At 37.7% G+C, this 23888-nt stretch overlaps 1 protein-coding gene across 1 annotated transcript in view; it reads left to right on the top strand.

Annotated features, from left to right (window-relative positions):
- The window catches only part of ARID1B (AT-rich interaction domain 1B), a 440657-nt gene that overhangs the window by 153461 nt on the left and 263308 nt on the right, over positions 1–23888 (top strand). Inside the window, exon 4 of the mRNA XM_044917512.1 lies at positions 5849–5959. Within this exon, the coding sequence (XP_044773447.1) occupies positions 5849–5959 (111 nt within the window). The remainder of the gene's footprint in view (positions 1–5848; positions 5960–23888) is intronic.

Below are 23888 nucleotides of genomic sequence, written 5' to 3'. Positions count from 1 at the left end.
TTATTTATTTCAGAGAGCAAGAACACCAATGAGAGTGGGGGCAAAGGATGGGGTAAAGGGAGAGAATCTTAAGCAGACTCCCTGCTGAGCACAGAGCCCAACACGGGGCTGGATCCCACGACCCTGAGATCAGGACCAAACCAAGAGTCGGCTGCTCAACTGGCCGAGCCGCCCAGGCACCCCAGTAGGAAGCCCTTTCCAAGCAGGAGGACACTGTGACCATTTGTGTTTTAGCAAGTCCGCTCTGCCGACATGGTGGGCAAGAGGCTGTTGTGAAAAGCGGCCCAAGTAGAGGCCTGGCAGTTGGGGGAAAGACAAAAGAGGGTGGACTTGCGGTGACTTGGGGTTTGGTGATGTGTCAGAAGTGTATGAATGGTGAAAGAGAAAAAGGTCTGAGAAGTCCCCTGGGGAGGGGGAGGCCTTCAACCAGGTGGCAAGCCGAAGGAGGAAGAGCAGATTGGGGGAGGAAGAGGGAGGAGAGTCCTTCCCTGGCATGATGTGTGTAAGGGACTTTACCCTCAAGTCGAGATGTTTATAGTGCAGTTCAAATATGTGGGACTTGAAATCGAGATTTGGGAATTGTCACTATCCACAGATCAAAGTGCATGGAATCTTTGGGGAAAAGCTCTGAGGGACACCAGTTTTTGGGGGACGGGCAGAAAGAGTGGAACCAGCAGAGGAGCCTTGGGAAGGCTGGGTCTCTTTATATTGCTTTCTGTCAGCCTGTGGACTTTAAATAAAACTATTCAATGATAACAAGTGGTAGAGAGAGTAGTTTTATATTCAAATTTGTGGGAGTTTTCAATGTTAGTATTTCTTATTGATTCACAACACTATAATTGAATATTTTGGAAATACCCCATGTGTAAAATATGCAAGATTCATAATTTCTGAAAGGGGAATTTAGGAGAATATATGGAAGACTAGGGTAATACCTTTTAAAAGTTATAATTACATTATATCCTTGTTATGTAATAGTGTTTGAGGCTTCTGGTGGTCTCCAGAGTAGTTAGGATAGAATTGAAGATTTGCCCATCACACTGAGATACTAGCAGTACTTAGACATTAGCCATGCACGTCATTTAAGCTTTTGCTTCCTCGTGGTAAAATTTAGCAAGATGATGCCAGGGACTACGTCACGGGACTATGGTAAAGGTGGACCGTGCATGGGGTGCATCACAGAGCCCTGCCTGCAAATGTCAGCTGTCTTCGTTAATAACATTTCCGTTAGGGCATTCCTGAGAAGGCAAGGAAGTGATTGTGCCATTCTGAATATTTTATAGATTTATATTGCTTTCCTTTTGGAAAGGATAGTTTACATTTATTTATCTACAAACTAAAGCTGGGGAGGTCAGTAGCATGCTAAGTTTCTTGATCAGAGTAATGATTTTACATGACTGGCAACCCCGTGTGGCCTTGGGGCATTTTCTCTGTGGCGGTGACGCCATCCTTCTCCCGTCCAACTACAGTGTCTTATGTACCAGGACCACTTCTTTTCCCCGTCAGTTGTTGGAACTGATGATGGGAGTTTCCAAAGCAGGGAGAAGAAAGGAGCAAGATGTTTATTCTGACCTAGATATTGAAGGATGTTATGAGGCCATTCAGGTCCTCATCATTCATTACAAGAGTAGTAAGTGTATTCTTTGTAGCACATCTGTACTTCGTGTGATTATTGGAAAAACTTTTCTTAAGTAACCTGAAAATCACTGTGTGTTCTAAATGGTGTTTTACTGGCTTCTGGACTTCACCCTCCCCGGCCCCTCAGTACCGTTTGTGAGTCTTGAACTGAGGTGCTCTTCACCGCATCTGCTCCCTGTCTTCCTTTGGTTTGTAGTCTGTGTGTTGTTTTCTTTTTTGTTACTACCAACCCTCCTCCCACCCCCCCCCTACTCTGGATTTCCTGCTTTTTATAATGCAGTTAGGCATATTGAGATGCTAAGGTAAACTTTTAGTGAAGCTTCATTCTATTCCAAAATGATGGACTTGAGTATAGACTGATGCTCCTTTCGTTAAGGGCACTTTGCTAGACTCCGTCAAAATTTTACACGTATCAACCCTTTGGCAGAAATTCTCCTTGTGGAGATTTATGCTCCAGAGAAATATCACATGAAGGTGACTGCACACAGATTTTATTATGGTGCTGCATGAGGTAGGGAAAGACTGGGAACAACCTAAATGTCCATCAGGAGGGGACTGGTTAAATAAGTCAGAGTACTGACAATAATGCAGTACTATGTAGCGTTAAGAAAAGAATAGATTCTCAAGTGCAGGTATGGACTGAGCTCCACAATACATTGTTAAGGGACCAAAAAAATACTCTGTGTACAGGAAATATGCCCCACTGTGTTTAAAGGAAAAAGGATTTGAATTCACGTTTGTACTTGGCGACGCCCTGCGCAGTTGTGGAAAGAGAAATAACAGCTTGTGCACAGCAGTCCTTCTGGAGGGCATCCTGGGAAGGAGGTGGCCGCTCTCTTCAGTGTTTATCGCTTTGTATCTTTCGAACTCACACCATGGGAATATCTTCCCTTTTTATTTTTTCTTAAAAAGTGTCCTTGACATTTTATTCTACATTTTCTTTAGAGTCTGGTGTTGCCATTAGTACTTAATTCACTTCATCATAAAACAGAAGCACTTAGGCTCTAGGCCTTGACAGTAGACCTGCGTGACAGTTTTGGTCTGACCCTACCTTATGATACGAGTGGGACACAAGTGTTTCTGGCTCAGGCTCCGCGCTGTGGGATGTGAAGCGCCCAGCAAAAGGAGGGTTCTGTACTGGGCGTTCAGTAGACGAATACCATGTCTGCTAAAAGAAACACCTAGGTGAAAACTTCTGAAGCAGATGTGTACATGCCCCTACCCCGAGCTCTTTTCACACCTTTGTTGTTTTCTGAGTCAGTCTCCCTTTACCTTTGACTCATAACATAAAGAAGGTTAAAACCAGACTCCATCAATGGTTCAAAGTCTGTGGGTGAGATGAAGAAAACTAATATTGATAAAGAACTGAGAAGGGGTAAACCACATTCCCCACTTGTGGTTCTTTTGTATTGCAGAATTATCACACTGAGAGTCTCTCTTAAATAGCCACGGCTTTGTGTATGTGCAGTGGCGGAGTGCAGTGATCGTGTGCGTGTAAACGGGTATACCCACCAGTGCGCACTAGTTGCAACTTGTAAATAACCAAAGATGGCAACGATGTGTTAAGAATGTAAGGCTGTGTCTTGTCACTTGTCTATAAAATGTGATGCTGAACATACTCTTTATTTTCTGAGACTGACATTGCATTCTTACTGTCTATTAAATTACTCATTACTACTACTCTTCTTGAGGTGAAAATAAGTACATACTAGAAAATAAATATAGATCTGAAGGGGGGAAAAAGCTCCGGTTAGTTACAGAATATAAGCTTTCTATCTCTATTAAAGCTTCCAGATGTAGACTTTATAGCCCCTGTGTGAATTATGTATGGATGATGATTGTGTTAGGTTAAAACTTGGTACCTTTTCTGGATGTTTCTCAGTTAAATTAATCCTTATGTTTCAACATAAATTGAGGCTAGAAGAAGTTCTCGTTTCAGCAATTCTCACTAAATTTTGTTTCAGTTTTATTTCCAACTGAATTTAATAATTGAAAACCTCTTGTGGTTAGGAATAGTGTTGGAGACTTTGGTAGAATCTAATTATTTTGAACTTTTAAAACCTTAAAATGTGAAATGTAAAGCCATAGTAAAATTTTCTGATAGCTTTCATAGTCTATTAGTTCAGTGTTGCTTATTTTAGAGGGGACAGTATCTAAATTGAAATGTGTATTCATTATAGTTGTAATGGTCTCTTTCAGCTCTTTTAAAAATCAGTTCATTTAGCTACAAAGAGAAAATAAAAAACATTTAAAAGGCTAATAAGCAGAGGGCATGAGAGTCTGTTCCTGTTTCTTAACCGACGTTTACTAAAAAAAAAAGTGTCTGAGCACTGCCCATAAACTCTGTGTGCGCACACGCGTGTATTTGAGGAACTAGCAGGGGTCTGCTCATTTGTTTGCCCATTGTGAGACTGTCCAGCACCTTTGTGGGTTGTTGGTTTTTTTTTTTTTGTACCAGGGTGAAGGCCCTGAATGGAGGCCTTGTGCCCTACTTGATTTGAAATCCTCACTGTTAATCTAAAGGAACCTGCAGGGCACCCAGCAGGAAGTCTGTGTGACAAGTGGAGGTCTGGGATCCGGAAGCTATGGTGCTCAGGGCAGGGGGGCAGTGAGAGTGATAATAATCTTTCAGCCTCGGCTTTTGTCCCCCACAGCCTAATTGTTATCCTCTGCTGGCAGCCAGATTGAAGCGCTACCCTTTTGGGTGTCCTGGATTGCATGTGCTCACTGAGGCCTCACCTAACTGTTACCAGATTAAAACCTGGACAACTGGGCTTTAACTCTCTTAAAAAAGCATAGTACTGACTAGGCATTATGCATTCCTTTTAGAGGTTAGATATTTTGATGAACTCTGTGTGTGTGTGTGTGTGTGTGTAGCTTTATTTAAAGGGTAGAAGGGTTGCTTGGGAAATGCTGTGTTGTTGGCATGCCCTTTATTACAGAGCCTGTTTAAAACCAGCACTTGGCTAGTTAAATCTAGTTTGTGCAGTTTGTGTATTTTATAGTACTAGCTATTGGTCCAAAGTTTCTTGGCTTAAGAAGCCATGTAATTTTAAGTGTATACTGTGTGAGAAAGGGGTGGGGCAGTAGAAGCTTTTTATAGGGCTTCAACTAATAAACATTAATTTTTAAAGTAATATTTTGAGAATTTAACAGGAGAAGTAGAACCTGTATGTAGTGTTTCTTTAATACTTTAAACACTGGCAAGGGAAACGGAGAGAATTTTGTTTTTAAGTGATATTTTCTATTCTTTTTTTCTCTCCACTCAGAAACTGGTTCTTCAACTTTCAGTGCCAATTAAGACATGCTATAATAAGTATTTTATATTCTGTCCTGCTGTTTGACTTTGGGTGTAAATGGTGGTAGAATGTTTAGTAGCTGAGCGTACATAGTTAAACAGCTAGAGATTGGGTATATAGTAAGTTTGGTGTGGTGTGGTATTTGGTTTATATAATAGTATTTCAGCATAATACTGAAGCCATGCAGAATACCTCCTGGAAAAGTGTTCAACAGGATGCCAGAAAGGCCATGTTAATGATAAGTTTCTCATACCTCAGCAGGTTTTTTGGGTGTGTTTTGTTTCCCTACTGCTGTTTTATTCTTTATTGTGGTTCTCTGGAAACTATGCCACGTGAACATAGGGAATTCTATACATGAAGGTTTATTGGTTTTGTAGAAACCCCAGGATACTCTGAGCTTAATAACTATGTTGTTTTGTGGGTTATCGAGAGGACATACTAAAAGTCAGTTGTTAATAAAGTTTTCATTAATTATTTTAACATTTTCAAGGTAATATTAAAGGCAGCTCAACCAAAATCAGAATTAAGCAATAATACGAGCTTTTGGTTTGCTCTGGTTTAAAAGAGAGTTTGATCGTAGCTGACCTTCTTACCCATCTTTCACTGTTAACCTTCCTGCAAAACTCAAATATGGTGTTTAGTTTGTATGGTCTCATAATAAATTTAGGTGTGTGTGTGTGTATATACATATATATATATATTTAAAATAAAAAGATACATGTTTTTGCTCTTGATGATTCACTGCTTTGTCTTTTGTTTCTACTTTCGATAAAGTGTTAAATGATAGCTATAACATATTTATATGTCTGCTTATATGTAATATCAGTTGATAGTTTGTGATAAGCCTTGCTTTGTTTTGGTTACAACTCATTGAGATATTTATGAAGTGCTTTATATTTGTGTTTGTTTAGGACATGTCTCAGGAAGGCTATGGAACTAGGTCTCAACCTCCTTTGGCTCCTGGAAAACCTAACCATGAAGACTTGAACTTAATACAACAAGAAAGACCATCAAGTTTACCAGTAAGACATTAATGTGCTGATTTGGAAATGTAATGAGTTAAAATTTTTTTAAAAGAGCTCTTGTTTTTGTTTGTTCTACTTTATATTAAGACTTGGGGGAGAAGTTTCTAGATTTCAGATATATTTGTGATTTATTAATTTTTTTAGGGCTGTCTTCTCAAGAGCTGTGTGGTCTTGGATAAGTCTCTTTCATTTGTAGGTATCTCTTAGTCCAGTTGGAAGGTTTATTCAGCGGATGGGTTTTGTGGCAGAAAGGTGTTTCTGTTGTACAGTTGTTCTTTGCTTACCCTGTTGCTTTCTGGTAGTGATACAGAACAATGGTGTCCGATATAAGAGTTAAACGTAAAGAAATTACCACTTGGCAAAGGATATCAGCGATGAATGAGATAAAGCATCCGGTGGTAGTTTGACTATCTTCTGGGACTTTATGTAATGAGAAATCACCCAATCCATTTCTACCTAAAAGAAAGTATTTTCCTTTAAATTTGACAAAAGCAGCTTATAAGTATTTCCACCAGCAAATACTGTGTGGTGATTGGGGTATATATTGATTAGAGTAGTGGCTACATTCTAGGGAATCATGTTGAGGCCCATAAATAGTTCATCTGTTTTTTTTAATGAGCAGCCTAATTTAAATGAGGTTTTTCCTTATAAACTAAAAGAATACATCTGTGCAAATAAATTTTTATATTTATGTTCTTGTTAAAATATTGTGATTTGAAAAATTATTATTATTCCTTAATCTTTATTAAGTTTCATTTAAGATGGGAGTTCGGGCTAGTCATGATTTTAATTTGAGTTTCAAATATTTTACATTAAGATTTATTATATTACTGCTAAACATTTGAGAACCAGCCTGTGTAATGAATGTTCTACATGACGTTTGGCATGCATAGCGTACCCATTTTTAAGTTACATGTAGCCTTAGAGAAGAAGGTAAGTCATGGTTACAGGGTGTATAGTATCTTCGAAGCTGATGCACATGTTTTTGACATCCTAATTTTTTAGCTTTTATTTCTGTGGTGGGTGAAATTTATTGTGGTCATTTTGTAGTCACCTTGGAGTATTTATTGTCTAGTTATTTGGTTTTTGAAGGAATGAAAGAGGTGATAGAGTCTGCATTTTGTGCTCTACGCTTTTTTCTTCAGTGGATGATTCACAGCTTGGTAAGTGTGTAGTTTGTGTGTGCGCGTGTGCAGGTGAGCACTGTTGATAAATGTAACATTTGCTGCATACTTGGAAATTGGCTTGTGGTTTTAGGAAATTTAAATGGACACCAGAATTTTGTTGTTTTTAGAGAAACCCAACTTTGTAGGTGTGCCTTTGGCTGATGAAGTGTGCTGCTACACATGTTGAAACATTTGTTATAAATTGATAGATTTTTTTATGTAGCTATAAGAAAAATTTGTGGTGTGGTGCTTTCCTCATATGCCCTTGAACTTCACCAGGCTATGCTTCTTTTCATGGCTCTGCACTGAAATGGGTGCTTGAGATTCAGCTAGCTCTACAGCACAGTTGTTAGGGAAGGAGTGAAGTGCGGTCGTCCCAGAAAGCTGAAGAGTTCTGCTCTGGGATGGTGCTTCTTAAGTTGATTATTGAAAAGCAGGCTAAAAGCATTTTAGGAAGCGAACCGATATATTCATCAGTAGTTCACGTTTTTCTGAATTGTTCAGTTAGTATACATATAATGGATTGCTTTCTTCCTTAACCCTTACCGTGCCTAATTCCCAAGAGGATCTAAGGTTGTGCAACACATAAATTTTCTTAAGAGCTAATAAAAAAAAAAGAAACGCCCCAATTGGTATTTTTCTTTCTGTTTTTGTAACTCTCGCAGATAAATAAGATGCCGATTGACTCAGTGACATTTCAGTATTTTTTTAGAGAGCCAAATTTCCAGGTTTTGGGGTGAGTATATGGACGTATCAGTTACTGGATAAAGAACAAACTGCAGATCAGCTAGTGTACCTGACGCACCCCCTGCCCCTGCTGCTAATCTGTGAAGGTGAAAATTGGCTTTATTTAAATGGGAATTTTAGCAAGACACTTTTCTTTCAACAGGCTTCATTTGTGTAAAACGTTTCTGTACAGGGTTTACCGATATATTTTTAGCTTTGTGGATGCTGCATCAGTATGTTGTTATATACAATTAAGGTAATCGCAATTTGGGGGGGGAAATTTGTTGGTATTCTACTTGGCTCTAATATCAATATGTTTTTAGTGTTACTCCTATTAAATATTTTCGTTCTCCAACTTGGTTAATTTGATACTGTAGGTATCGTGGAACTGTATTATATCTGAATTTCCTATTGGGTAGTTTGTAGATTTATGCTGCGTTTTTTATTCAAGTGTCAATGATATAAATTTTGTCTTTTTACTTAAAGCTAAAGACAATCCATCATATTTGCAACCTCTAGTTTGTAATTTGGAACTAAGGAAATTGTGGGTGTTACCTTTACCTTTGAAAAAATGTGGTATAGTGATCCTAATGTATGATTATTAAGTCTTTATTTATTGTGTATGTGACTATGAAGAAGCAAGCTTCTCTAGTTATTTCTTAATCTTTTTGATTATATTGAGATAGATTTTGTAATATTTTCTACACATGTGATATTTTCTTTAGCATGTTTGTTACATGGTTAAATTTCTATTACAAGAAATCAAGATATTTCCAATGTCTTTATGCTAGATCTTTAATTTGAATTCTCAGTAAGTTGTCCACTCACCGTTGTTTGAACTGGTGTCTCTCTGTATTTGCATGTCATTAAATTCTTGGTGATCTTCAGTAGCTAAAGCAGTTACGTTCCAGCTGACTTAGATCTTCAGATCATCCACAGTAAAGCAAATAACTGATAAATTAATATTTGTCCTCTTGTTGTCTTGGGGCCATGACCAGTGATATTTACTTGTCACTTAATTCACTCCAATCTAAGCTTAGAACAGATCTTTCTTAATAATGTCCACTTATTGCTGTACCTCTTAATCACACAGCTTTTCCCCCATTGAGATACATTAGCTTACATACTCTTGATATTACCATTTTTAGCAAATCTTAGCATATAGCAGATATTAAAAGTAGCTTGAAGAACTCTCTCTCCTGGGAATAGTATCACTTAAAATTCAAGCACATTCTGCATTTTTTTCTACCTCTATTATTGATATGAAATGAAGCCAGCATTTAATAAGCAAAATACACTGTGGAGGGCCAAAAAAAAAAAGGCTATAACTTATTAACTCTTTATCTTAAAAACATTGAGTATATCTCAATTTCTATTTTAAGATAGCTCCCCAAATATTATTTAATATACCTTTTTTTGTTGGGTCTTTTGATACATTTTCATTGCTTGTGCTATCACTGTTGATCTTTTTATTACATTTATTTTTATAGCTGTCTTGACTCCCCTATTAATAGACGAGGATCTTTTCGGAATATTTATTATGTCTTATTCAGCAAGTATTTTCCTAGTAGACTTTATGTAAAAACTTTTAAACACATTCTTCCTCTAGTATCAGAATTTTCTTTTCCTTGCTGAAGGGGTTTTTTCCCAAGGTATTGACTTGATAGCAGTAGACAGCCTATGTTCTGCAGTGCTACCGATACTGAAGGATTATGTGAGTGCACCATCTGTATTAGCAGGGTGGGGTTTTTGTCAAAACCATTTTCTTGGGGCGCCTGGGTGGCTCAGTGGGTTAAGCGGCTGCCTTCGGCTCAGGTCATGACCCCGGGGTCCTGGGATCGAGACCCATGTCGGGCTCCTTGCTCATTGGAGAGTCTGCTTCTCCCTCTCCCTCTGCCTGCCTCTCTGCCTACTTGTGCTCTCTCTCTATCTCTCTGTCAAATAAATAAATAAAATCTTTAAAAAAAAAACAACACATTTTCTTTTATTATAAGATGACATTTGAATTTTACCTGGTAGCCTTAAGCTTCCATAGAAGAAGTGGGCACTTTTGGATAATTAAGCTAAAAGTAGTGGGAAAAACATTCTTAGTAGCATGAAAACATTCTTTGAATTGTAAAGATAAATAAATTGACAGGAACAATAATCATTTCAGTAAATATGGCTTGGATATGTTGTTAATAAAATACTTTATGAACATGTATACAAGGACGTAAACAAACAAAAGGTTTGATTTTCTTCCTTGATCTAAGCACATAGTGCTTTCTCCTCCAGGGATTTGAAGAGCCGTTAGTTTTCCTCGGGTTATAGCAATCACGAATCTGTTTCGTTCTTCCAAGAGGCCTGCCACCAGTTTGTGTTTCAGGTAGTAGGTCCATTATGCTATTTACCTAAGATACAGAAAGGATCAGTCACATTCTAATAGCCTTTGAGAAGCCCATCAGGTCATTAAAATCCTCCTTCTGACCCCTTCTTCTTTAAATAGGAAATATCTAAAGAAATCGACATAAAAAGGGATTTTATCTTTCAGAGTTTAGTAAAAAACCCTAAATGTCCTGTAGAATAGTGCTTATGGTACTTCTGTTGAGTTTGCAATTAGAAGGGAATATTGAGGTTTAGATAAAATACATGTTTTTTGGCCCTTTGCGAAAGGAAGGAGGTAGTAAATGCTGGTTGTTCTTTGAAATAGAGGGTGTTAAACAGGATATTGGAAGCCTGAAAGAGGATGGTTGGAAAACTGTTATTACCAAGGATATTTTTTGGGGGTTAGGTATTAGCAACAGAGCCTGCAATGATTTGCCTTTCCTGGAAGAGAATACTCTGTGTGTGTTTGTTTTTTAAATCTTTAATGACACTTATGTTGGATAGTGGTTAAAGGTCATGCACTTTGGAAGCATATATGAATATTGATGATATGTTAATAGGGGCATTTTAAGTGTGTGGATTTGATATAGTTTCTATGAACAATTGGAAACTATTGGAAAAAGCTAGGTGAAGCATTTTTTAACTGGGTTTCGCTTTTTATTAAGTTTTCAACCCTACCTAAAATACAAATTGTTAAAATGATCTCAACCTGTTAGGTGGCAGGTTTTCGCAGAAGTTGAAATGTACCAGGTAAGAATTAGATGTATGGCTGCTGAATGAACTCTTCCAAAACTTTTTTTATTTGTATCTTGAACTTGATTTAAATGGTTTTCAGTAAAAGGTTAAGAATGTAGCCGTCTTCTGTTGCTTGACCCTTCTCAAATCATTCTGAACATTTAAAAAATTATAAGTTAATAAAAGAGAAATCTAATCTGGGTTGGCACTTGTTCGCAGTGTTTAAGCATTGAGAATTCCTGTGTGCAGCTGACCACGTAAGCGGTTTATGAGTGTTCTCTAAATGTTGGTAGAGTACGTTGAGTTTGGGAGTTACACAAGTTGTAGAGAGGGGGCAGGAGGGTCTCTGAAGGATGGTGCCTTGTCAGGTCGAGCATCTGTAGATCCAGTTAATCAGTGGCATAGTTTCAAAACTAAAGGTGCAGAGATAGTTTGATATCTTGGTAATGTTTTAAATGGAACACATAATAGTTGGGTTTTTTACCTAGGATTTACCATATTCCCAAATGTAATTTTAGTAACTGGCCTGCTCCATGTAGAGACATCAATTCTTTTTGGATTAAGGTTGAGAGAAACATGTGAAGACCTTACTTGAAAGTCCTAATTTAGGAAAAGTGATAGTGACTTTGACAAATGTTTTTTTCTAACATGGATTATTTCTTTAAGATGTGATGTTCTATAATTTTATCCCCTAGAGCATTTTTGTGATACTGGTAGTCATTTTGAAAATAGAGGATAATTCTTGAACTTGAACAAGGTAAGAAGTAGTAGGAAGTGGGAAAATAGGTTTCTCCTTCTTTTAAAATAATCTTCCACGTAAATGTTTGTTCTGTAAATGAATACTCAGTAAAACCTCACCAGTTTGGATTTCGTCCAGGTAAAGCAGGCTAAATATATGGAAAGTTTGAATAAATTAATATTTAAAAAGAACCAGAGTTTGCTTTTAAATAACTGAAATGTTTGTGTGCAAAGTGTTTCTAAATTGAGATCTTCAGTCCTGTTGAAATAAATGGATAATTCTAAATTTATTATGGCTGAGATATTTGCTTAGTGGCAGTATGTTATTTTTAAAAATTCATTTAACTTTTAAAAACATTTTAACTAAGCATACCCACTGCAAACTTTTTCACATCATATTCTGAAGATTTCCATTTAAAATATGGGGGAAATGAATTTCAACCCATTTTATGGGACTGTCAATTCTTAAAAAAATTAATGAAGGAGTACTATAAAAAATAGACACTAGACAAAATTGGAAATGAAGAGAGGCTGAAATATAACTGATTTGCAGGATATTGGTTTTGATAATAGAAGGATAACTATGATCTATAGTTGATAAATGAGGCTCATTAAGTAAGGGATGAAAAATGCAGATATTCCCTGGCTGATAGAAAAGTCAGCCTACAGATTGTGCCATAACAAATTGGGGATGGGAAGGTTTTGAACCAGCTTGCAGCTCTTCAGATGAGCTGCGTGAGGCTATGGAGCCTTCTCTGTGGCCCTACAGGCTGGGCGCATGCAACTCCCAGGTCTGTCTGCAGATAGCCACAGAACCACACGTGGGCACACGGGCCTCCCGGACAGAGGGGCGGTCTCTGCGCACAAAGGGGAGAAAGTAGCATTTGGCTTTAGAATAAAGCGCACAAAGCAGTGTGTGAGAAATTCTCACGTGGGGGCTCGGGTAGGAGAGTTTATCAAGCAGTGTGGCTCCTTCAGGTTTTAATTGTAAATTTTTATGCTAGGACCAACAAATGACTGCTGTTCAGAGGTACCTTTTCTCATTCGAACCTGCTATTTCTACAAAAGGCAGTTCTTGGCATGTTGAGCTAGAAGGCCTCCTTCCTCCTTTCTTCAAGGAGCCCCTCCTATTCACTGGTATCTGGAGAGGTCAGTGGGCTTCCCCAGAATATGCAGGCCTGGCCCTTGTAAGGGGTTGAGTGTGTTTTACTTTGTATTACCCAAGGTAGGTGGGAAATAGATTTTACTTAACAAATTTCCACTTTGTAGGTAACTGAAGGCAGACCTCTGTGTTATGTAATAAGAGATATATAACCAGCAGGAGCTCATAGTAACATGTGTGGACTGGTTAATTGCTTTTATTTTTCTTTTGAACTGGAAGTAGCTATTTTTAATATTAACTGTCAGCTTAGGAGAGGAAATATATGTAGAGAGCAAAATTTTTTATTCTTCCCTCACAGTGTAGGATTTTAGAAGTGTCTCTCTTTCTCATCTTTTTCTTTTGCCTTCCTAAATTGTTGTAAAATAACTGAATGGTCTTGTTTTCCTTTGTTTGGGTCAAGAAATTTTAGCTGAAAATTGTTACTGTGTGAAAGAAGATTATTGACTCAACAAGCCTTCAATTTTCCGTGAATAACACTCCCACCCCCTAGCTTCAGGAACATGCCGTGCATGCATTCTATTTTAAAATACAGACTGTAATTTAAAACAGGCAGTTTAATGCCCCACTGAACTTTGTTTAAGCCTGGAATAAAAGAGAGGAAAAAAAGCTTTAAGCTACAAAAAAGTGACTAAGCTTTCTCAACCACTTTTCTTCATAATGCATTCTATTTAAGGGAAAAAAAAAAGCTGTCAGGTACTATTGTTGTCTCTTTCCACAGGACCTAAATTTTATCCAATGTTAAATTGTGGTGTATGCGTCTTTTCACTTTATTTCATTATCAGGCTATCATTTGAATTTTTAAAGTGTTCGGAGGAGTAGTCATGTATAGTGGAATCTGTGTGCATACATTTGTGCGTTTTGTCCATGTTCAGTACATGTGAGAACATTCTAAAATACATAATCGTTAGCATTCACTTATTGATAGCTCGTTTTCTAGAGTTCTCTTCATTTAAATAGTACCTAGTTATTAGACCAGAATGATAGTAAATAATATTATGGTTGAATATCTATTATCAGATCATTATAAAAATGATTAGCTGGAAGTAGTTTATCTCACTTCTCCCCCCTTTTTTTTTCTCTTCATAAAAAGAAAATGAGCAGCTTGGGATGACTTGTATGGAAGGAATGATGACTTTATTCTGAGAAAGTAATATTTTTTGACCTGGACACCTGTTTTGCTAATGATGACACTGAATGGCAAACAGGCTTAAATCTCAGCTAAGGTTCTGGCTCATGAATGGCTCCAGTAATGGTCTCCCTCCCATTTTTGGGTGCCATTTGCTTTTGAACGTATTCAGGGATTTGGGGTTGCCCGATTGAGTCAACAGCTTTATTATGCAGGTCATGGGAGAGCCAAGGGCCTTCTTGTGGACTCGATCTACAACATCTCAGAGACTGCAGTGGTCTTCCTCTCCCCACTGTGGGATGTTTGGCAGTCTGATGTCTTTGAGTATAGGGGAGTTTCGGGAGAAGGAGAAAAGTTCATGTAGAAAGTTGAGAAGTACATGTACCAGGTGTCTTTATGACCACCTGGTAAAGTGGGAGGTAGGAATAAGAAACAAATAAGGAAGCTGAAGGACAATGCTATCTTTCCTTAGTAATGCAAAGTCTAATGCCTTTTCCCACTAGATGAATGGGAACCCGGTGGAGACGGTTCTCTGAACCACAATAATCAGCACTTGTTTTAATTTCATGCTGGTGGAAGGAAGACCCTCATGGTCTCTCTCTGAGGCCTCCACTCACTTCTGACACTCCAGGCTTACATTTATGTACTAGAAAGTAACTGAGTGCTTTTTAAACTGAGATTTAAAAAAATGAAATTTACCACGAGTGGAAATATTAACAACCGAAGGACATGGAAACCACCATTTGTTCTTGATGAACCCAGGTCAGTTTCATGAAAATGAAAAATGTCCCCTGCATTTCTACATTTTGTGTTTTCTTTCCCTCCTTCCTTCCTCCCTCCCTCCGTCCCTCCTTACTTCCTTGCCACCTTCCTTCCTGCCTTTGGGACTCACTGGTTTGATCTGGGTAGCGTGGTAATGTTACAAGTCTTACTTTTACTTGTTATTTTATTTCTATCTCTGTCAAAGCACAGAATGGTGTCCACTGAGACAGCGGCACGGAAGCTGTGCCTGATCCACAGGTAAATGTCTTCTCTGAAAGTAGGCCAGAATGAGTGAGCACAGCAGTATCCTGCCCCATCTGAGACTTATACCCCGATGCTGATCCTTTTTTGTTTTTTTCCCAAAATTTCTCATGTAAGTAGGGATCTTCATCAGTCTTTATTTCTCTCATGGGTATGGGTAGTTGAGAAGTGCAGTGATCCAGTTAACACCTTCTAATGACCCTAAAAGGTTGTAGTTGGTTTTTTGTAATTATCTGTATCTGGAGGAAATTTGGCTTCAAAATTATAATAATTAGGTGTAATAATTTATTAGACACCATTTCTTAAAGTCTTGTTTTATGTAAGTAAAAATTTCAGTTAACTAACACTGGAAACTGCTAGCAAAAGGAGAATAGCTGTGCCCAGAGTAAGGGTCTTCGTGAATATCATAGGTGTGAGTTACATGAACTTTAAAGTCATGAGTTCCTGACGTTTATTTTGTCTGCTCAAAGCCAGATCCTACCCCATTTCTTCTATTTTTGAAAGTCTGGTACTTTCAGGTTACCAAGACAAGTGAATTGTTCCTGCCTTTTATTTATGCAAAGCCTTTATTTTCAAAATGCCTTTATTACCACTGGAGGCAGAGAGACAACTTTAGACGTTAGTGTATTATCTCACTAATGAGGTTGAGTCAGATTATTAAAAAGTGTTGGCAGTGAGAATGCAGAGGGAGAAAACCGTTGAAATAAAGGGAGGGATGAATGATAGATGCTTTTAAGGTTTTTAAGCTCAGTGGCCAGGAGATGTGTGTTGGTATTGATGACAAACACAGGGAAGTGGTGGTGGGAATTGGTTTAGGGAGAAGAGAATACCCAGAGATGTCATGAGATTAAAAAGCAAGTCCTGAATAAATTTGCTTGAATTCTACAACTCCTAAAAGAAAACATTTCATCTTTTGCTACCAATGCCTTATTTTTTGTATAGTTCTTTATATAAGAGATAAAACATTGCCATAAATAGGACTGATGTTGAAAGAATGAAAGCAGTGGCTATAACTTTATATTTCATGTAAATTCTTGGAGATGATTTGAAGAATATTGGAGCAGAGTTTGCATAAACAGCTCAGCAGATTGTACCAGAGTGTTTCTAACTCTAACATGGAGTAAGACAGGAGTACAATCTCAAAAATAAATGAAACTAGATGTAATTCACTTAGGATTCATGGCTCGTCCCATTGTCTTTGCTTTTAGGCTAGTCCAGTAAGTTTATATCCTAATCTATTCCTTTCCTTGGGTAGGGACAGGTTACTTCATATTGCTTTGTCTGGCTTGCTTTGGAATGATTTAGACTTTGTTCTTGTTGTTGCAATTCATTTTGGAGCAACATTCCTTCATTTCATTTATCTCATTATGATTTCTCCTTTTCTGACACTTACTTTGAGTATGTGTAGGCTTTGATGAGCCTAGTATACAAATGTAATGTTTTTGCTTGTTTGTTTGTTTTTCTCTTTTGAGGGTATGTGACTGAGGGAGGGGGCGGGAGGAACCTAGTTTTCACATGCTAGTTTGAAAGATGTTCTCTTTTATTTTGTAGAAATGGTTATCCCTTTGAATACCTTGAGTTTCTATGATACATTTAAATCCCAGCAGAGGAAATAGGGCCTTAGGGAGATTACCGCGAACTCGGAACAGTTTTCTCTTTGTTTTGTTTGTTTGTTTTTTGTTTTTTAAATCAAACCCCCCCACTTTTCTTTTTTCAGTGTTTAAAGCACTGTTATTTCACTTCCTACATAAAGAACAAAGGTTTAATATTAATAAGTTATTAAAATGTGTGTATTTTTTTGTAATTTGATTCAGATTTTTTGAAGCTCTAATTCCCAGATGTGAAAATAAAGAATCCACAAGGGCAGGAAACTTGACTCAAGGTGCCAACGGTGGTGGAGTCACGGTGAATGTTCCTTCCATTATAGCAGCTGTCTCCCTGCACCTGCTGCAGAACACACCTGAGTGTCCTCCAACTTCAGGTGTCAAACCTAAGACCTTCTTTCTTTTAAATACTGTTCTGCCAGTTTTGATTAAAATTATGAGTGTCCTTGGATAAATACAAATATGTTCAAATTTTCCCAAGTGTTTTTGCTTTTTCATAGTTACTACATTTATGCTTTTTCTTAGCTTGCAGGCCTAAATGTTGACATCCTCGATTAATGCACAAGATTTTACTTTACACAGAAGAATTCAGTTATATTTACCAGTCATTTATTGATTGCCTCCTATGTTTCAGATTTTATGTTAGATGTAGGAATCACATAAAAATAAAATTTGGATTAGCTTATTATTAGTGTTCTTTCCTGGAACAGGTTCAGCAGTAAGAAATCAACAAGAAGACATACCTGTATTCAGAATGCTTGTTATTTAAAATACTTTAATGTATCCTCTCGTTTTATCTGCAGAGAACCATCTATAAAATCTGCAAAATTCATACTTTTAACATGTGTAATGGCACAGAAATGTTTTTGCCGTTCTGTGGAGGTTTGAGATATTTGAGAAGGGAAGAGGAGTGATGGCTGTATTGAGATGATGTTCGCCCGCTGTGCGAGGCCTTGACCTGGGGTTTTGCCCTGTGTTGGTGGTGCTCCTTACGTTGGGGGAAGCACACTACTACCCCACACTCTTCTGAACACCTGGTGGTAGAGGAGCGATTCTGCTGGCTTTCTTGAGTGACTTCATGAGGGATTTTATTTTTCCTACTTTTTTTCTGACTTAATTTGCACTTTCTACTTTTACAGGGATGAAAACAAGTTATTAAAATTCTAGCCATCTTTGATAAAACTCTGGCCCTTTTGGGGGTATCAGATTTTAAAAAGTGTACTAAATATGCACATTATGGTTCACAAAGCACATTCACACATACTTCAGTTTAGTTTTATTGCCTAGATGCTTCACCTTTACGCCTCCGAATTCCATGAGATGTCACCTGTATAAAACGTCTTGTGTAGTACTTGCCTTATACAGAAGTGCTTGATGAACTGTCAGTGTCCTTACCCTTTGTTTGCCCCTCCTCTTGTGAAACTCATTTAGCTGCCAGGGCCTGTTAGGGTTGCTAGTCTACCAAACTTCCTGAGATTCAGCTTTCCCTACCTCTGCATGAGGAGACCTGGAGCAGAGACTTTGTAGAGTCACAGTGATTATGGCCCCTGACTCTTGGCTAAAACTATATCTCATTGACTCCTGGCCCGTGACTCCGTTGTTGGACCTCCCAGTACTGCAGACCTCTTCTGATGGAGTATGTTGGTGTGAATACCACTGGGATTCTTCTGCGTTCGTTTTGATCTTGTATTCTCCATTTTTATTTACCACATAACAGAAGACCATGTATATGTGAAAACTATATTAAATATGTTGTAATTCGAAGTAATACTAATTGGCGCTCCCAACATTATTGTCAGAGTTGTGTATGTAACTAAATAAATGGCCGCAGTGATTGGAGTTTGCTTTTCCTTGCTCTTTCCAGCTTGTGGTATTATCAGTGAGTGGTAAAATCACTTAAAAGAAGAGAGAGAAAAGAAAAAGAAGATGTAAGGAAAGGCTCAGATGGAAATCTACTTTGCTTTCAGTGAAGTCTGCCTTAGATAAACTCCTTAGATTTTGCAAAGGATTTTCAGATATCTGAGACAGATAACCATATGAACCATAGTGGTTGTCCAGGAATAACCAGCTGTGACTGATAACACATCTTTGGTGGGAGACGAGACTGAAAGTGGTGAATCGGGTAAAATAACTTAAGATATTCTCCTAAGTCAGATACATTTCTCACTCTCTTTCTCTGCCTCTGTCTCTATAATACATATACACAGAGAGGAAAGAGGGATCAAGGGGACCATGCATAAATAATTATATTAATATAGGAAACACACTTCTGGGAATTCTCTGCCTTTTTTCATCCCGATTGATTAGATGACATTCAGTATGTTGTTGCGAGTCAGGTGGTGTTTTGCAAGTGGGAACACTTTGGAAGTATCTTTTTTTTTAAGGACCGCTCTTTTAGACAGTTGTGTTTATTCATGTTTAAACTATACATCCCAAATAGGGAACTTCTGCAAGTGCTCATTTAATAAGCCCAGCATATTTAGCTAGCAGTGGTAGCTTAGTGAAAAGGTACCTGGACAAATTACAGAGGAAATGAATATTACTTTCCAGTTGTAAATAGATTAATATATTTTACTTCTCCCAACATTTTTATTGACTGTCCTATCATATCCCTTGTATACGATATTCACCATCACCAGTTTTACTTTTGAATTTACTTATAAACCCAGGTTCTCATCAAAACAACAAAATTATATGAAGTTTAATATAATTCATTTTGTAGCCTTTCTGATTGAAGTTTTTATACTGTGGCATTCTAATAAAAAGTATGACCCAGACACTATAACTTAATGATTAAAATTTAAGACTGTAGATTTCTTCATTTGTAAAAGTGTTTAAAAACATCTTGGAAGAGGCATTCTTCTTCCAACATGTGTCCCTATGAATTATAAATAAATCTGTTTATTTTAAAATATACCAGTGGCCACTTTTAACTGAAAGAGTCATGTTGTGACAGAACATTCTCATTTCCTGTGATGTTTTTACATAGAATTTATAACCCATGTGTTTCTAAATAGGAATTTAGCTGATCTACAGTAAAACATTTGTATAAACTGAGACTACTCAAACTGGAATACAAATTTAAAAAAATGTTTTAAAAAAGGAGAAGTAAACAAACCATGATAATGCAGTTACCATGAATCACTATTAAATTTAAGGCTGCAGGGTGCCTGGCTGCCTCAGTCGGTGAAGTGTGTGACTTTTGATCTCGGGGTTGTGAGTTCAAGCCCCACGTTGGGTGTAAAGATTACTTAAAATCTTAAAAAAAGAAAAGAAAAAGATTAAGGCTGCATTCCTGACTGGTAGAGGGGGAAAAATGAGGTTGTAGAATATTAATATAAAGTGAAAACTTCATTTCTTAAGGGTGGAATATCATGTTTATTATTTTGTAAAAAGAAATAGTCTATAAAGGAACATATACAGTATTCCTGTGAAAATAGTGAATAATGATGCCAAAATAAAGGGTTTTCTGGTTGTTTTTAATGGTGTTAAAGAAGTTTTTTCATTTTATTTGGGAGGATTATCATGAGCCTAAGTTTGGCATAAATGAATGAATGATTGGCTGTTTTTTCTGTAACTTGCTTAACTGTCACAATTATAAATCCAGCAACTCTGTCCAGAGGAGTAGCTTATCGAGCCCATTTTCATTTTAGAGTATAATTCTTGAAAATAAGAATTTTGTAAGCATAAAATATGTAGCAGAATGAAAAGTCATCTAATAAAGAAATAGTTCGATTGTGAAGAGAGTATTTTTCATAAGCTTTTCTCTGTTTTGAAGGATAGGTTACATTTTGTTTTGTAACTTGGCACTTTTCTGTTGTATGTTTTTATGGGAGAAGATTGTTAATCTTTGAGTTAAAAGATTTGGACTCAAGATTAATTGGTTAGTCTGGTGGTGGTCTAAATTTTACAAAGCAGACATTCCACTAATGACTTAGTACCATTACACTTTGTATCTTGTGGCAAAACTTAGTGGTGTTTTGTTTAGTTTTGTTTTGGTTTTGGTTTTTTTGGGGGGGAGGGGTGCCTGTTGACTTGAGTACGTTATAAAATTGGAGATGTGTTCTTCAGGATGATAAAAAGGATAAATCCATAATCCGTCTAGCTCCTTCAGAGTTTTAGTGGGAGGGATGCTAAAGCTGGTGTGATTCCTCACTTGGACCCCCGGGACTGGCCGTGGGAGAATCTATGTGTTGGTTGCTATGCCTTATACTTTAGAAAGAGTGGGTGTGGTGAGCAAGCAAGCCAGTGACCCACCCAGTAGGGGGTAAGGATCTTGACACCATTCGTGGTTTGAATCCACAACTATCTTTGGCTCTTGGCCATTCATCAACCTTTAGGGGGAATGGGAACAGGGGTCTGTTGATCACATCCATTGGAAAGGATCAGCTGTATCATGTTCCTGTTATTGTGAGGGAGTTGGGCTTTTTTGAGCCCCAAACCATATAACAGAATTCAACAAAAAAGATAATTTAACATACATTTATTCTTACAGAACGAAACATTATAGGAAAGTTTTCTTTCCTCTGTTCATTTGTTGGCCAGTCTTGTCATTTATAACTTCCTCTAAGTAAAAAAGGCCTCATATGATAAATTCCTCCTTGTAGAGACTCTTCAAGAGGACTTCAACTCCAGTGTTAATTCTTTTGTATTTCACTACCTCTAGGAAAAGTACTTGCTCAAGATTTTGTGGCTCTCTCAACTCTAGAGCTTGTGCTTTTAAAAATTGTACAGCTACAGAATCATGAAACAGCAATGTCTATGTCAGCTTTATTTATTTATGTGGTTTTTTTTAAGACACAAAAACCCCCCCCCCTGTAAATTGGAAACTTGTCTCCCTTCAAAGGGCTTAAAAAATATCTTGAGTTTGTTGGGATTAGATTGGGTGGCAGTCAAGGTAGCTACTCTTCTGGAGCTGAAGTGCACAAATCGATTTACTCCCTTAGCTGCCTGCTTGTGCTTAAAACAATTTTTGACAAATGCCGGAGTTTCACAAATGTCGGAGTAGCAGTTATGGAGGTGGTTTTGCAAGTCCCTTGGAACAGCCATGCACATCTTCAGTCACTCTTAATTTGAATGAGAAAGGGGATGGTAGAAGCTATTTTTATTTTCCCCTGGGAGCAAGGGAAAAGGAGGCGGAACTCTGTACCATGTAATTTTAAAAAAGAAAAAAAAAATCAGATTCCATTGAGATCCTTTCTTGTTTACTTTTTGTTTTACTCTTGCCATCTCCCAGTGTGTTTGACTAATATAAGTCTTCCCCCAGGAATATAAGAATATGTGGTACAGTCCGCCTCATAACCTTCCTGGATATTTTTATAATTTATCATCAGCTGACACCGCCTGGGTAGAATATTCTTACCACTCCCTCTGGCTGCTGGAAGTCTGAAATTACATCTTTGTCTTTGAAGTCAGGCATTCTGTTAGCGTTGCTATGGTGACAGGGTGGGTAATGGCGTCCACAGACGGGAGATTGGTATTTAGCGTTTAAACGCTGCTGTACACAAGGCCTTGATTTTTAGAGTGGTTACTGAACTATTCCCTTTTAGTAAATGTTTAAAAATTACATTTTTACATGGTCTTACTGGATTAATAGTCATGGTTTATTTCATTTTAACTGCAAGGATAAAAGCATTATTCCATTAAATGGGTAGCTTTTTTTCTCTCTTGGTTTATGCATTATTAACACAGGCTTTCCTGTTTTGCTTGTAACATTTTATAGGCTTTTTCAAACATGCAGTCAGATTTGCTCTGTTGCTCCTTTATTTTTTGGTCTTAACCCATTATCTGCTTGAAATCTTGCATGATTTCAGAGGAGTCAAAGTTCTAAGGAACTAAGCTTTAAAATATTAAAATTGAAGAGAGGGAGGGAGGGTGGAGTGTGCACGCGCACGTTTGTGTGTTGCGCTGTATGTGATAATGTTGATTGACCAGTCTTTCCCCATGAACTGCAGCAATAACTTTCTTTTTAAATGTTTCTTTTGTTTCAAGTTTCCTTTTAGCCCCTCTCCTGTACTATACCTTAACATAGGAGGTTAAAGGAAAGATTATTTACAGTTGTGAGGAACTGTGGGACATTTTGAAAAGGTTTTAATTAATGTAACTTTTTTTTAAACGATTTTATTTATTTATTTGAGAGAGAGAGTTGGGGGTGGAGAGGAGCAGAGGGAGAGGGACAGGCAGACTTCCCACTGAGCACGAAGCCCAACGCTGGGCTAGATCCCAGGACCCTGAGATCATGACCTAAGCCGAAACCAGGAGTTGGATGCTTAACTGACTAAGCTACCCAGGCGCCCCAGTTAATGTAACTTTTGAAGTAATAGTCTCTCAATTCAATCTGTTTGGTCTGACACCAGTTACTTCTATTACATATGATTTGTTGATTCTTGATTATTTTGTCATTAGAATAATGGTGACTCTTAAAAGTTCATATAGTATATACATACATATCCCTCCCTACCTCATATATGAGCTACTTCTAGAATATCATTTTGAACACCTCATGACATGAAACTTACTGCTTCATAAAGTATTTGTTAGGAAATTTTTCCTTGGATTAACTTGAAATGCTTTCTTGGATTTGGGTTCTACTTCTGCCTTCTTAAACCACCTGAGATAAATCAAAACCCCTTGTCTCTATCATGGCTGTTCAGATATTTGAAGATAGTTTTCATTTTACCTGGGTTTTCACTAGGCCGATTAGTTCCTTTATTTTCCCCATTATGTGGTTTCAAGTCTGTCCCACCCTACTCTTAATTCTTTGATAAAGTTCATTTTGTGTAAGTGCCTCCAAATAGGAACCCACAGCCAGCCTGAATACACTCCAACAGAAGTATGGCTGGTTTAGAGCCGGTGGGCCACCACCCTTGTTCTGGACTGTCGAGTCATGATGGTAGGTTTCAGAGCCGCATCCCATTCTGGCCCTGTGGTGGGAGGTGCTTCGAGGCGCAGGTCTCATCTATCCTGTACTTGAACCGAAGTACAGTTTTCGCATTTACCCTTACTGAGTGTTTTGGGTCATTGTTCAAGCCTGCTAACATGTATTTGGGTCCCAAATCTAGCATCTGTTGTATTTAATATACTTTCTACCTTTGCGTCATCTGTACATTCATATCTCATTATAACTCTGAGTATAAACAAATTAAATAGACTGAATGCAGAACTTTTTGACATTTTGGGTTATTGCCATTCATCCAGGTATAATAAATCTAGAGCTTCTGTGTGTTCTAGGCCATACATTACATATTAACCACAACACCATAATAAGAGACAGCCCAGAAGC

Source organism: Neomonachus schauinslandi, chromosome 8, assembly GCF_002201575.2.
Source record: "Neomonachus schauinslandi chromosome 8, ASM220157v2, whole genome shotgun sequence".
NCBI classification, from domain to species: domain Eukaryota; kingdom Metazoa; phylum Chordata; class Mammalia; order Carnivora; family Phocidae; genus Neomonachus; species Neomonachus schauinslandi.
This window is presented reverse-complemented; position numbering and strand designations above follow the sequence as displayed.